At 44.4% G+C, this 14,583-nt stretch overlaps 1 protein-coding gene across 7 annotated transcripts in view; it reads left to right on the top strand.

Moving 5' to 3' along the window:
* Positions 1-14,583, top strand: part of cobl (cordon-bleu WH2 repeat protein) — a 38,460-nt gene that overhangs the window by 7,264 nt on the left and 16,613 nt on the right. For 6 of the 7 annotated variants that reach the window (XM_088386040.1, XM_088386039.1, XM_088386038.1 and 3 more), the window contains 5 exons: positions 330-558; positions 1,370-1,414; positions 2,155-2,243; positions 2,428-2,496; positions 13,611-13,793. In XM_088386040.1, the coding sequence (XP_088242166.1) occupies positions 330-558; positions 1,370-1,414; positions 2,155-2,243; positions 2,428-2,496; positions 13,611-13,793 (615 nt within the window). The remainder of the gene's footprint in view (positions 1-329; positions 559-1,369; positions 1,415-2,154; positions 2,244-2,427; positions 2,497-13,610; positions 13,794-14,583) is intronic. The other variant, XM_088386036.1, reaches the window with a different exon arrangement.

Below are 14,583 nucleotides of genomic sequence, written 5' to 3' on the forward strand. Positions count from 1 at the left end.
CGCTTTAATTTTGTCTACTTTAGTATTATGAATCTGACGAATGAGCGTTCACACATGACTTTATGCTACATAAATTAGGTATATTTAAATTAGCTGACCTCTGTAAACGAAATAAGACTTGAACTGACTTTAGATACATACTGTCCATACTTTATATTTATACAAATAAATACAGTTTATTTACTCAAGCATACCCATATTTTTATTCAGTTATAGCCACTGCATGTACACAGTTTTTTTTTCATATATCAAGCCCATTGAATGATGATTATTTTGTTGTTAAATATCAAAATATGTTTTTTACGTACACTCTGCCATCTCTCTGTTAGAAAACGGTGCGTTTGATGGTGAACTATCACGGCACCCAGAAGGCAGTGGTACGGGTCAACCCACTGGAACCCCTCCAGGCCCTGATCCCAGTCATCTGTGAAAAGTGTGAATTTGACCCTTCATGTATCCAGCTGCTTAAGGACAACATCAGTCGTCAAAAGTTACCGCTGGATCAATCTTTAACACAGCTGGGAATTAAGGAGCTCTATGTTCATGATCAGAGTCTAGGTAAATATTAACAACCCCGACTATTTTTTATTTATGAGCTAGTTCACTTTTTTTGCCAATGAATGAATATGCAGATATCAGTGAGTTACATCAGCACAGTGATTCTGTATCTAAATCTGGACCCCAATCATAATTTAATCAACAAATTTAAAGGGTTTGTATCATGATTTTGACGGCTTCCACCGTTAATTACAGGAATATACTGTAAACGATTACATATTATTTTGGGCATTATGGTGATCTAATTTTTTATGAAATTACAGCCACATGTGAACTGAAATTGCTGGGAAAGCTGCTATGAGAAACTGGGCGTGTTTAGTCTGCAGTGGCGGTATATGGGTAGCTGACGACCTGCTCATTTTCTTGAATCGAGCAGGGCTGGTGCTTAGAGAGGAGTATTTTGCAGGAATGCTCCGAGATGAATGAATGGTATAAAACACCACTTTGGGGGTTTTGGGGTTAGGAATTAGTATTTTGATCTGGCTAAAAGCTAAACAAAAAACAAAAACAGATTTGGCATGATACGGGCCCTTTAACTAATTCTGGAAACAAATGTAAACAGTAGAAATACAAAAGTGATAAATCTGTCAGCAGTGTGTCCCCAAATATTACTTGGCTTACTTTTGGGATACTTCATTCTATCGGGTGCAGTTAACCTGAAATTTGTAATCTTCGTGATCTGAAAAATATCCCAGGAGAGCCTAAGTAAATCTAACTTTTTAATGAGTGAGGGGCAACAACTACATTGATGTATTAATTTGCCACTGAAGCTGAATCCAGCTAATTGTTTTTATTCATTTGTTTTTCCTAGTTCTACAGCCTAAAATGGCTTCAACGCCAGCTCTAAACTGTTCAGGTATTAGTCAACTATAACTGTCACTATTAATTCATCCTAACAAATTGCTGTTTGCTCATTACCCTGCCTTTTTTTTTGTGTGTGGTCTTTAGAGTAGTGTTTCCCAACCTTTATTGAGCCAATGCACGCAAATTACACTTGACTAGATTGCAAACCAATAAACAATGATGTTCGTTGTACCATCTGACATATCATTTATGTACAAATATGTAATGTAAATTTGACAAATTCTCTGCGGCACCCCCTGGTTGTGATCTCTTGTGCCATGGTACCCTGGTTGGGAATCACTGGGATAGATAATGTTGGTTATCATTATCACTTGATTTCAATTAAAAATTACTTTTCGTCGTCCACATCTCACTTTGGGAATAATTTACAAATTAAAAAATTATGGCCTTTTTAAAGGGAACCATGATAAGAAACCAGTAGAAATAATAAACCTTTAGCGCCCTCTGCTGATGAAAATCATGCAGTGTAGCGTTACTCACTATATAGTTTTTGTCATTCCAGAACTTTTTGTAGACTCCCAGTCAATATTTTTACTCTGAGTAATGCCGCTTGTATCAACTTAATGAATGAATATTTAATTTCACTATTTATTACTTAGTTATCTTAAATTGATGAAGAAATATTGAATGTTATTCTTATTTTATTTTACCCCTTAGTTACCTAAAGGATTTTCAGAGTCACCCTGGTGTCATTTGATATTTGATGTTGTTGTGGTGTCTTTGTTTTCCCAGACACCATCTACTCGAGCACTAACAGTTTGGACAGGGGGAGTAAGAAAGGTCTTTTGGGCTTTCTCCAGCTTGGCAGGAGGAAATCAAAGGTAAGACTGAACATTGTAATTCATTGGTTAACAGGAAGTGGTGCAAATATTTTTTGGGATTTGGGGATTTTGTTTTACTATTTGAAATGTATATTTCCTCATCTACTGTATCTTGGCCAGGTAGTGCATGGCTTAAATGCAGAACTTTGCATGATTGCATGATTACTGTGCATTCCTTTTGCAGACAGACAGCACATCTTTGGGCATGGATGACACTAATGATAAAATAATCCAAAATGAAGAGCAAAGATCCGTAAGTGATTCCGTTCAGTTCCACACAGTATCTGTAATTGCTGTAACTGCTATTTTGTGTAGTTTAGGTCATCTGAACACATTTGCAGGCATTTAGGCTGTAGAGCTAGGAAAAACAAATGCTGGTGTCAGTGACAGCTTGTATGAAAAAAAGATAAAAGCTTCTATTAAGCACGGCATTATGCATTATCTTAGTGTCCTGTAGAGGGCAGAAAATAACCAAAAGTCTAACTTAATCAGTAAGCACTAGCTTCAGGTTGTTCCCCACTTTTGCAACTGAGTGTTCATGTTTGACCATGCCTAATGACTGACATTGAAAACCAAATTGAAAGGAGTGTTATAGTCTTGCAGGCTCTTAATGTGGTTGTCGTATTTTTTAAAAGACACTTGTAGCACAAATGTATCTCTTTGGCTGATTAGCAGACTGCGTCACTTTAAATCACTCTGATTTCCTACCAAGCTTAAATAGTCAAATCAAAAATGTTCTTTACAGTAATTAATTCTATGCGGCCCTACTAGTCTAAATTTGTTATTCTGATAAATATTGCATTTCTAGAAGATGTTTTCTTGGTTTTTGTGCTGTGATGTTCGCAAACTGGACCATGATTGGTCATTATCTAAAAATGACAACAGTAAACACATGACCATTGAATTATTTAATTGTCAGATGTTATGTAGTGGATTGTAGTATTTGTGAATGTATCAAAACTCAGTCGTGGTGACTGTTTATTTTTACTCTTAGCCATATCTGACTTGCCAGTTGCCTTTGTTGAAGATTGGTACACACACATTTTCAAGCACGCACGCACGCACGCACGCAGAGGCTTGTCTGCAGAAGGCATCATATTACTCGAGCTTGGCTACATCTGCACTAAAAGCCCATCATCATCATATCTGTAATGGTTCATTAAGAGGCCTAACCATGTAACCATGTTTGTGCTTGTTTTTGTGTGGTCTCAAAACGCTCAAATAGCCCGAAGCTGAAAAGACTTTTTCAGAAAAATATTCTGATCCTGATCATAAACATTCCGTAGTAAAATGTTCGAACAGAGAACATTCTTATCTGAGTTATCGCTCCAGCTGCCACGGGATACCGGCTCACTGGTTGTATGCAGTTGCCCTTCCATTGGGCAGTGGCTGACCCCTACGGCAAGTTGTTTTAGGTCATACTGGGGTTGAATTTAGTTGCACCTCTGCGTTTTGAAGTTGTATTCCTCCCAAACGCAGGGGTGTATTCCTACAGTTATGTTTTCGTCTTTGCTCTTGACACATATCCGATTGTTTACCACAGAGTGAGGAAGTAGAGAGCAGGTGAAAAAGTCAGGCAGAGTTCATATGGCTTTGAACCAGTATGTTTATGGTGAGATGGGAACATTCTTTTATAGGGGTCCAAATGGAAGTTGCATCAAGGTTTCACTTGTATTATTTATTTTTGTTCTTTCAGACTCTTTGACACATACTCCACCACTATGTTTACTTTCTCTTTCCATGTCAATCACACAGCGCAGAGAGCACGATTCATAATTTACATTTTTCTTGGACTTTGTTCTTATTCAAAGCATCTAGGATGTGTCACTGTGGCTCTGTCAGCAGTGAATTTCACATTCTGATGAAACTTGTCAACATAAATGGAAATGTAGACACTTCTTTTCTGAATAATTGTCTCATCTGTGAGGTAGTTTCTAATCGTCGTTCAAGGTCACGTGGTGTTTATCGACTGGGGTATGCTAAATAAATGACAAGAAATAAAAGATACATTAGACACATTTTCAAGAGCAGAAAGAAGCCCGAGCTTGTCGCATTAGAAAAAAATTGCCTGATAGATAAATGTTCTTAAAAAAAGTGCAATTACCGTAAATTATTTACCAAAATGTCATCTGGCAGCAGATTTCACTTCAGAATGCATTCATAGGTTTGATTTTGTTCTATCGTAATATAAATTCAAGACCCCCAGATTAAGTATCCTCATGAAGAACGGGCCATAATGTCATCAGGTAAAAAAGTGCCTTGAGCATTAAGATGAATCTTTTAGGTATATCCTATTAAATAGTATAGTTTCATTATTTTTAGTTACTCCATCTTTTTCATTTTTGTTTCATTATTCAACACAAATTATCAACATTGCCCTAACCCCAACCCTAAGCACAGCAAGAGCAAGCCTAACCCCAAGCACAGCAAAAGCGAGAGCAAGCCTAATTTTATTGTTATTATTTTAATAAACATTAAAACCTGTTAAAACTTGTCTGGTGTTTTATTCCTTGTTTTTATTTTTTTGGGCACGAAAACAAAAATCTGACATTTGGTTAACTCAGGGCTGTCCAAGTCCAGTCCTCGAGGGCCGCATTCCTCCATGTTTTCCAAGTTTCCCTCGTTAAACACACCTGATTCAATGATCAGGCTCCTGCAGAACGTGAGGATGAACTGATCATTTGAATCAGGTGTGTTTAACGAGGGAAACTTGGAAAACATGGGAATGCGGCCCTCGAGGACTGGACTTGGACACCCCTGCCTTACACTGAGTGCCAAAAGTCCCAATGATCGTGAGCAGCAGGGGGGGGCCCCATTTCAACCCCTTACACTGAGTGCCAAGCAGGGAAGAAATGGGTACCATTGTTATAGTCACTGGTATGACTCGGCAGGGGTTTGAACCCACAACCTCCCAATCTCAGGGCGGACACTCTCCTCTTAGGCCACTGAGCTGGTAAACACTTGTATCGTAGTATAACACTTATAGTCGTTTTTAAATAACGTGTATACCTATATACGCCTAAATATTGTTATCCAATATATCTACTGCAATTTCACATGAGATTGCTGGTTTGAAATTTGCTTTTAATATTATTATTTTTAATAAACATTTATGTTAAAACTTGTCTGGCGTCTTATTCCTTGTTTTTATATTCGCCAATTAAAAAATGAAAATCTGACATTTGGTTAACTGCTTTATATGACAATATGTGTAGGTACACTACACGAGGTTAAACAAAAAGAGAATAAATAAAGGGTTAATTGCACAGCAAAAACGGGTTAGGGTTTGAGCTAGGGTTAGAGCTGGGGTTAGAGGTAGGGTTAGGCTTTGAGCTAGGGTTAGGGTTTGGGTTAGAGCTAGGGTTAGGGCTAGGGTTAGAGCTAGGAATGGGGTTAGGGTTAGAGCTAGGGTCAGGGTTAGACCTAAGGTTAGAGTTAGGGTTAGGGTTGGAGCTAGGGTTAGAGCTACGATTAGGGTTAGAGCTACGGTTAGGGTTAGGCTTAGAGCTAGGGTTAGGGTTAGGGTTAGAGCTAGGGTTAGAATGAACTAGGGCTAGGGTTAGGGTTAGGGTTTGAGCTAGGGTTAGAGCTGGGGTTAGAGGTAGGGTTAGGCTTTGAGCTAGGGTTAGGGTTTGGGTTAGAGCTAGGGTTAGGGCTAGGGTTAGAGCTAGGAATGGGGTTAGGGTTAGAGCTAGGGTCAGGGTTAGACCTAAGGTTAGAGTTAGGGTTAGGGTTGGAGCTAGGGTTAGAGCTACGATTAGGGTTAGAGCTACGGTTAGGGTTAGGCTTAGAGCTAGGGTTAGGGTTAGGGTTAGGGTTAGAGCTAGGGTTAGAATGAACTAGGGTTAGGGTTAGGGTTTGAGCTAGGGTTAGAGCTGGGGTTAGAGGTAGGGTTAGGCTTTGAGCTAGGGTTAGGGTTTGGGTTAGAGCTAGGGTTTGGGCTAGGGTTAGAGCTAGGAATGGGGTTAGGGTTAGAGCTAGGGTCAGGGTTAGACCTAAGGTTAGAGTTAGGGTTAGGGTTGGAGCTAGGGTTAGAGCTACGATTAGGGTTAGAGCTACGGTTAGGGTTAGGCTTAGAGCTAGGGTTAGGGTTAGGGTTAGAGCTAGGGTTAGAATGAACTAGGGCTAGGGTTAGGGTTAGGGTTTGAGCTAGGGTTAGAGGTAGGGTTAGAGGTAGGGTTAGGCTTTGAGCTAGGGTTAGGGTTTGGGTTAGAGCTAGGGTTAGGGCTAGGGTTAGAGCTAGGAATGGGGTTAGGGTTAGAGCTAGGGTCAGGGTTAGACCTAAGGTTAGAGTTAGGGTTAGGGTTGGAGCTAGGGTTAGAGCTACGATTAGGGTTAGAGCTACGGTTAGGGTTAGGCTTAGAGCTAGGGTTAGGGTTAGAGCTAGGGTTAGAATGAACTAGGGCTAGGGTTAGGGTTAGGGTTTGAGCTAGGGTTAGAGCTGGGGTTAGAGGTAGGGTTAGGCTTTGAGCTAGGGTTAGGGTTTGGGTTAGAGCTAGGGTTAGGGCTAGGGTTAGAGCTAGGAATGGGGTTAGGGTTAGAGCTAGGGTCAGGGTTAGACCTAAGGTTAGAGTTAGGGTTAGGGTTGGAGCTAGAGTTAGAGCTACGATTAGGGTTAGAGCTACGGTTAGGGTTAGGCTTAGAGCTAGGGTTAGGGTTAGGGTTAGAGCTAGGGTTAGAATGAACTAGGGTTAGGGTTAGGGTTTGAGCTAGGGTTAGAGCTGGGGTTAGAGGTAGGGTTAGGCTTTGAGCTAGGGTTAGGGTTTGGGTTAGAGCTAGGGTTAGGGCTAGGGTTAGAGCTAGGAATGGGGTTAGGGTTAGAGCTAGGGTCAGGGTTAGACCTAAGGTTAGAGTTAGGGTTAGGGTTGGAGCTAGGGTTAGAGCTACGATTAGGGTTAGAGCTACGGTTAGGGTTAGGCTTAGAGCTAGGGTTAGGGTTAGGGTTAGAGCTTGGGTTAGAATGAACTAGGGCTAGGGTTAGGGTTAGGGTTTGAGCTAGGGTTAGAGCTGGGCTTAGAGGTAGGGTTAGGCTTTGAGCTAGGGTTAGGGTTTGGGTTAGAGCTAGGGTTAGGGCTAGGGTTAGAGCTAGGAATGGGGTTAGGGTTAGAGCTAGGGTCAGGGTTAGACCTAAGGTTAGAGTTAGAGTTAGGGTTGGAGCTAGGGTTAGAGCTACGATTAGGGTTAGAGCTACGGTTAGGGTTAGGCTTAGAGCTAGGGTTAGGGTTAGGGTTAGGGTTAGAGCTAGGGTTAGAATGAACTAGGGTTAGGGTTAGGGTTTGAGCTAGGGTTAGAGCTGGGGTTAGAGGTAGGGTTAGGCTTTGAGCTAGGGTTAGGGTTTGGGTTAGAGCTAGGGTTTGGGCTAGGGTTAGAGCTAGGAATGGGGTTAGGGTTAGAGCTAGGGTCAGGGTTAGACCTAAGGTTAGAGTTAGGGTTAGGGTTGGAGCTAGGGTTAGAGCTACGATTAGGGTTAGAGCTACGGTTAGGGTTAGGCTTAGAGCTAGGGTTAGGGTTAGGGTTAGAGCTAGGGTTAGAATGAACTAGGGCTAGGGTTAGGGTTAGGGTTTGAGCTAGGGTTAGAGCTGGGGTTAGAGGTAGGGTTAGGCTTTGAGCTAGGGTTAGGGTTTGGGTTAGAGCTAGGGTTAGGGCTAGGGTTAGAGCTAGGAATGGGGTTAGGGTTAGAGCTAGGGTCAGGGTTAGACCTAAGGTTAGAGTTAGGGTTAGGGTTGGAGCTAGGGTTAGAGCTACGATTAGGGTTAGAGCTACGGTTAGGGTTAGGCTTAGAGCTAGGGTTAGGGTTAGGGTTAGAGCTAGGGTTAGAATGAACTAGGGCTAGGGTTAGGGTTAGGGTTTGAGCTAGGGTTAGAGCTGGGGTTAGAGGTAGGGTTAGGCTTTGAGCTAGGGTTAGGGTTTGGGTTAGAGCTAGGGTTAGGGCTAGGGTTAGAGCTAGGAATGGGGTTAGGGTTAGAGCTAGGGTCAGGGTTAGACCTAAGGTTAGAGTTAGGGTTAGGGTTGGAGCTAGGGTTAGAGCTACGATTAGGGTTAGAGCTACGGTTAGGGTTAGGCTTAGAGCTAGGGTTAGGGTTAGGGTTAGAGCTAGGGTTAGAATGAACTAGGGTTAGGGTTAGGGTTTGAGCTAGGGTTAGAGCTGGGGTTAGAGGTAGGGTTAGGCTTTGAGCTAGGGTTAGGGTTTGGGTTAGAGCTAGGGTTAGGGCTAGGGTTAGAGCTAGGAATGGGGTTAGGGTTAGAGCTAGGGTCAGGGTTAGACCTAAGGTTAGAGTTAGGGTTAGGGTTGGAGCTAGGGTTAGAGCTACGATTAGGGTTAGAGCTACGGTTAGGGTTAGGCTTAGAGCTAGGGTTAGGGTTAGGGTTAGAGCTAGGGTTAGAATGAACTAGGGCTAGGGTTAGGGTTAGGGTTTGAGCTAGGGTTAGAGCTGGGGTTAGAGGTAGGGTTAGGCTTTGAGCTAGGGTTAGGGTTTGGGTTAGAGCTAGGGTTAGGGCTAGGGTTAGAGCTAGGAATGGGGTTAGGGTTAGAGCTAGGGTCAGGGTTAGACCTAAGGTTAGAGTTAGGGTTAGGGTTGGAGCTAGGGTTAGAGCTACGATTAGGGTTAGAGCTACGGTTAGGGTTAGGCTTAGAGCTAGGGTTAGGGTTAGGGTTAGGGTTAGAGCTAGGGTTAGAATGAACTAGGGTTAGGGTTAGGGTTTGAGCTAGGGTTAGAGCTGGGGTTAGAGGTAGGGTTAGGCTTTGAGCTAGGGTTAGGGTTTGGGTTAGAGCTAGGGTTAGGGCTAGGGTTAGAGCTAGGAATGGGGTTAGGGTTAGAGCTAGGGTCAGGGTTAGACCTAAGGTTAGAGTTAGGGTTAGGGTTGGAGCTAGGGTTAGAGCTACGATTAGGGTTAGAGCTACGGTTAGGGTTAGGCTTAGAGCTAGGGTTAGGGTTAGGGTTAGAGCTAGGGTTAGAATGAACTAGGGCTAGGGTTAGGGTTAGGGTTTGAGCTAGGGTTAGAGCTGGGGTTAGAGGTAGGGTTAGGCTTTGAGCTAGGGTTAGGGTTTGGGTTAGAGCTAGGGTTAGGGCTAGGGTTAGAGCTAGGAATGGGGTTAGGGTTAGAGCTAGGGTCAGGGTTAGACCTAAGGTTAGAGTTAGGGTTAGGGTTGGAGCTAGGGTTAGAGCTACGATTAGGGTTAGAGCTACGGTTAGGGTTAGGCTTAGAGCTAGGGTTAGGGTTAGAGCTAGGGCTAGAGCTAGGGTTAGGGTAGGGTTAGAGTTAGAGCTAGGGTTAGAGTTAGGGTTACAACTAGGGCTAGGGTTAGGGTTAGAGCTAGGGTTAGAATGAACCCTAACCCCAACCCTAGCTCTAACCCTAAGCACAGCAACAGCGAGAGCAAGCCTAAGCCTAACCCTAAGCACAGCAAGAGCAAGCCTAAACCTAAGCACAGCAAAAGCGAGAGCAAGCCTAACCCTAAGCACAGCAAAAGCGAGAGCAAGTCTAACACAAACCCTAACCCTAACCCTAAGCACAGCAAGAGCAAGCCTAACCCTAAGCACAGCAGAAGCAAGCCTAACACAAACCCTAACCCTAACCCTAAGCACAGCAAGAGCAAGCCTAACCCTAAGCACAGCAAAAGCGAGAGCAAGCCTAAGCCTAACCCTAAGCACAGCAAAAGCGAGAGCAAGCCTCACACAAACCCTAACCCTAACCCTAAGCACAGCAAGAGCAAGCCTAACCCTAAGCACAGCAAAAGCAAGCCTAACACAAACGCTAACCCTAACCCTAAGCACAGCAAGTGCAAGCCTAACCCTAAGCACAGCAAAAGCGAGAGCAAGCCAAACCCTAAGCACAGCAAAAGCGAGAGCAAGCCTAACACAAACCCTAACCCTAACCCTAAGCACAGCAAGAGCAAGTCTAACCCTAAGCACAGCAGAAGCAAGCCGAACACAAACCCTAACCCTAACCCTAAGCACAGCAAGAGCAAGCCTAACCCTAAGCACAGCAGAAGCAAGCCTAACACAAACCCTAACCCTAAGCACAGCAAGAGCAAGCCTAACCCTAAGCACAGCAGAAGCAAGCCTAACACAAACCCTAACCCTAACCCTAAGCACAGCAAAAGCGAGAGCAAGCCTAAGCCTAACCCTAAGCACAGCAAAAGCGAGAGCAAGCCTCACACAATCCCTAACCCTAACCCTAAGCACAGCAAGAGCAAGCCTAACCCTAAGCACAGCAAAAGCAAGCCTAACACAAACCCTAACCCTAACCCTAAGCACAGCAAGTGCAAGCCTAACCCTAAGCACAGCAAAAGCGAGAGCAAGCCAAACCCTAAGCACAGCAAAAGCGAGAGCAAGCCTAACACAAACCCTAACCCTAACCCTAAGCAGAGCAAGAGCAAGTCTAACCCTAAGCACAGCAGAAGCAAGCCTAACACAAACCCTAACCCTAACCCTAAGCACAGCAAGAGCAAGCCTAACCCTAAGCACAGCAGAAGCAAGCCTAACACAAACCCTAACCCTAACCCTAAGCACAGCAAGAGCAAGCCTAACCCTAAGCACAGCAGAAGCAAGCCTAACACAAACCCTAACCCTAAGCACAGCAAGAGCAAGCCTAACCCTAAGCACAGCAGAAGCAAGCCTAACACAAACCCTAACCCTAACCCTAAGCACAGCAAGAGCAAGCCTAACCCTAAGCACAGCAAAAGCGAGAGCAAGCCTAAGCCTAACCCTAAGCACAGCAAAAGCAAGAGCAAGCCTCACAGAAACCCTAACCCTAACCCTAAGCACAGCAAGAGCAAGCCTAACCCTAAGCACAGCAAAAGCAAGCCTAACACAAACCCTAACCCTAACCCTAAGCACAGCAAGTGCAAGCCTAACCCTAAGCACAGCAAAAGTGAGAGCAAGCCTAAGCCTAACCCTAAGCACAGCAAAAGCGAGAGCAAGCCTAACACAAACCCTAACCCTAACCCTAAGCACAGCAAGAGCAAGTCTAACCCTAAGCACAGCAGAAGCAAGCCTAACACAAACCCTAACCCTAAGCACAGCAAGAGCAAGCCTAACCCTAAGCACAGCAGAAGCAAGCCTAACACAAACCCTAACCCTAACCCTAAGCACAGCAAGAGCAAGCCTAACCCTAAGCACAGCAGAAGCAAGCCTAACACAAACCCTAACCCTAAGCACAGCAAGAGCAAGCCTAACCCTAAGCACAGCAAAAGCGAGAGCAAGCCTCACACAAACCCTAACCCTAACCCTAGCACAGCAAGAGCAAGCCTAACCCTAAGCACAGCAAAAGCAAGCCTAACACAAACCCTAACCCTAACCCTAAGCACAGCAAGTGCAAGCCTAACCCTAAGCACAGCAAAAGCGAGAGCAAGCCTAAGCCTAACCCTAAGCACAGCAAAAGCGAGAGCAATTCTAACACAAACCCTAACCCTAACCCTAAGCACAGCAAGAGCAAGTCTAACCCTAAGCACAGCAGAAGCAAGCCTAACACAAACCCTAACCCTAAGCACAGCAAGAGCAAGCCTAACCCTAAGCACAGCAGAAGCAAGCCTAACACAAACCCTAACCCTAACCCTAAGCACAGCAAGAGCAAGCCTAACCCTAAGCACAGCAGAAGCAAGCCTAACACAAACCCTAACCCTAACCCTAAGCACAGCAAGAGCAAGCCTAACCCTAAGCACAGCAAAAGCGAGAGCAAGCCTAAGCCTAACCCTAAGCACAGCAAAAGCGAGAGCAAGCCTCACACAAACCCTAACCCTAACCCTAAGCACAGCAAGAGCAAGCCTAAGCCTAAGCACAGCAGAAGCAAGCCTAACACAAACCCTAACCCTAAGCACAGCAAGTGCAAGCCTAACCCTAAGCACAGCAAAAGCGAGAGCAAGCCTAAGCCTAACCCTAAGCACAGCAAAAGCGAGAGCAAGGCTCACACAAACCCTAACCCTAAGCACAGCAAGAGCAAGCCTAACCCTAAGCACAGCAAAAGCAAGCCTAACACAAACCCTAACCCTAACCCTAAGCACAGCAAGAGCAAGCCTAACCCTAAGCACAGCAAAAGCGAGAGCAAGCCTAACCCTAAGCACAGCAAAAGCGAGAGCAAGCCTAACACAAACCCTAACCCTAACCCTAAGCACAGCAAGAGCAAGCCTAACCCTAAGCACAGCAGAAGCAAGCCTAACACAAACCCTAACCCTAACCACAGCAAGAGCAAGCCTAACCCGAAGCACAGCAAAAGCGAGAGCAAGCCTAAGCCTAACCCTAAGCACAGCAAAAGCGAGAGCAAGCCTCACACAAACCCTAACCCTAACCCTAAGCACAGCAAGAGCAAGCCTAACCCTAAGCACAGCAAAAGCGAGAGCAAGCCTAACCCTAAGCACAGCAAAAGCGAGAGCAAGCCTAAGCACAGCAGAAGCAAGCCTAACACAAACCCTAACCCTAAGCACAGCAAGAGCAAGCCTAACCCTAAGCACAGCAAAAGCGAGAGCAAGCCTAAGCCTAACCCTAAGCACAGCAGAAGCAAGCCTAACACAAACCCTAACCCTAACCCTAAGCACAGCAAGAGCAAGCCTAACCCTAAGCACAGCAAAAGCGAGAGCAAGCCTAAGCCTAACCCTAAGCACAGCAAAAGCGAGAGCAAGCCTCACACAAACCCTAACCCTAAGCACAGCAAGAGCAAGCCTAACCCTAAGCACAGCAAAAGCAAGCCTAACACAAACCCTAACCCTAACCCTAAGCACAGCAAGAGCAAGCCTAACCCTAAGCACAGCAAAAGCGAGTGCAAGCCTAACACAAACCCTAACCCTAACCCTAAGCACAGCAAGAGCAAGCCTAACCCTAAGCACAGCAAAAGCAATTCTAACACAAACCCTAACCCTAACCCTAAGCACAGCAAGAGCAAGCCTAACCCTAAGCACAGGAAAAGCGAGAGCAAGCCTAACCCTAAGCACAGCAAAAGCGAGAGCAAGCCTAACACAAACCCTAACCCTAAGCACAGCAAGAGCAAGCCTAACCCTAAGCACAGCAGAAGCAAGCCTAACACAAACCCTAACCCTAACCCTAAGCACAGCAAGAGCAAGCCTAACCCTAAGCACAGCAAAAGCAAGCCTAACACAAACCCTAACCCTAACCCTAAGCACAGCAAGCGCAAGCCTAACCCTAAGCACAGCAAAAGCGAGAGCAAGCCTAACACAAACCCTAACCCTAAGCACAGCAAGAGCAAGCCTAACCCTAAGCACAGCAAAAGCGAGAGCAAGCCTAACACAAACCCTAACCCTAACCACAGCAATGCATTCAATATCATCCTAGTAAAAAAAATGAAGCTCCAATTGTGTGCATTTCCGGATGGTTATTTGGAAATGTGACTCTGTTACCCTTTTTATATTTCTAGGCACTATCAGCAGTCCAAGGTGTTCCCAACAAAGTGGACCAACCTAGCACCGTTGGCTCATCTCACTCAGTGATGAACGATTTCAGGACATCACCGAAGTGTGACACCAAGAAGAGGAGGGCACCAGCACCCCCTCCAGGGTCCCTGACCTCAACGAGAAACAGTCATTCGGAGGGTTGTCATGTGAGTATATAGCAGTAGGGACGTAAATGGCTTAGAAATTACATCAGCAACATGACAGGATTTCCCACAAATGGCAGTCTGTGAAAATCCTTAGTCTGGTTGGCAATGCCACTTCAACCTGTGTGTAACCTATGTCAAAATAAAATTCATCAAATTTAAACAAATAGAAGCTCAGAGGTTTGATATTAATACTGGTTGAAAACAGCCCTGTTAGAAGTCCATAGTAAAGTACCTAACTGAAGACAGCTTTGTGCGTGAACGCTAGTGTAAAAGACATTTCATTCTCCACTCCAACCAAAACCCTTCATAATCCAAGTCAGAATCACTGAAATGATTACAGATAATTACACTCCTATCACTTGATCCATCCCATTTTATTTTGCTTTGCTCAATTCTTTATCTCACGAGAATGTAACATCCAGCAACAAAGGAAACAAAAGCTATCGAATTGCATCTTTTCTCATTTCTCATTGGGTTCATGCATTTTAGATGTTGGCCTTGTTAAATGTGTTGCAAACGGACTGAAAATCAGCCTAAAATCACGATTGAGTCTTTTGGGAAGGAGGTGGGAGGGAATTCTTTGTGCAGATATGACTATTTTGAAGTCTAGAACTATTACCAAAGTGCCATGTTCATCCACTTAAAGGGTCTCTTTAAGTAATTGAACTGACAGATGATGGATCATTTTCCGGAGTGTTCATATAGTTCTTATATAAAATGCATCACTTCTCATCAATCTCTTTTTGCATGATGTACGTAACTCTGCCTTGTGTATGGATGGTTTGAGCTG

The sequence above is a fragment of the Syngnathus floridae genome, chromosome 10 (genome assembly GCF_059516105.1).
Source record: "Syngnathus floridae isolate MCC-2025c chromosome 10, RoL_Sflo_1.0, whole genome shotgun sequence".
NCBI classification, from domain to species: Eukaryota; Metazoa; Chordata; class Actinopteri; order Syngnathiformes; family Syngnathidae; genus Syngnathus; species Syngnathus floridae.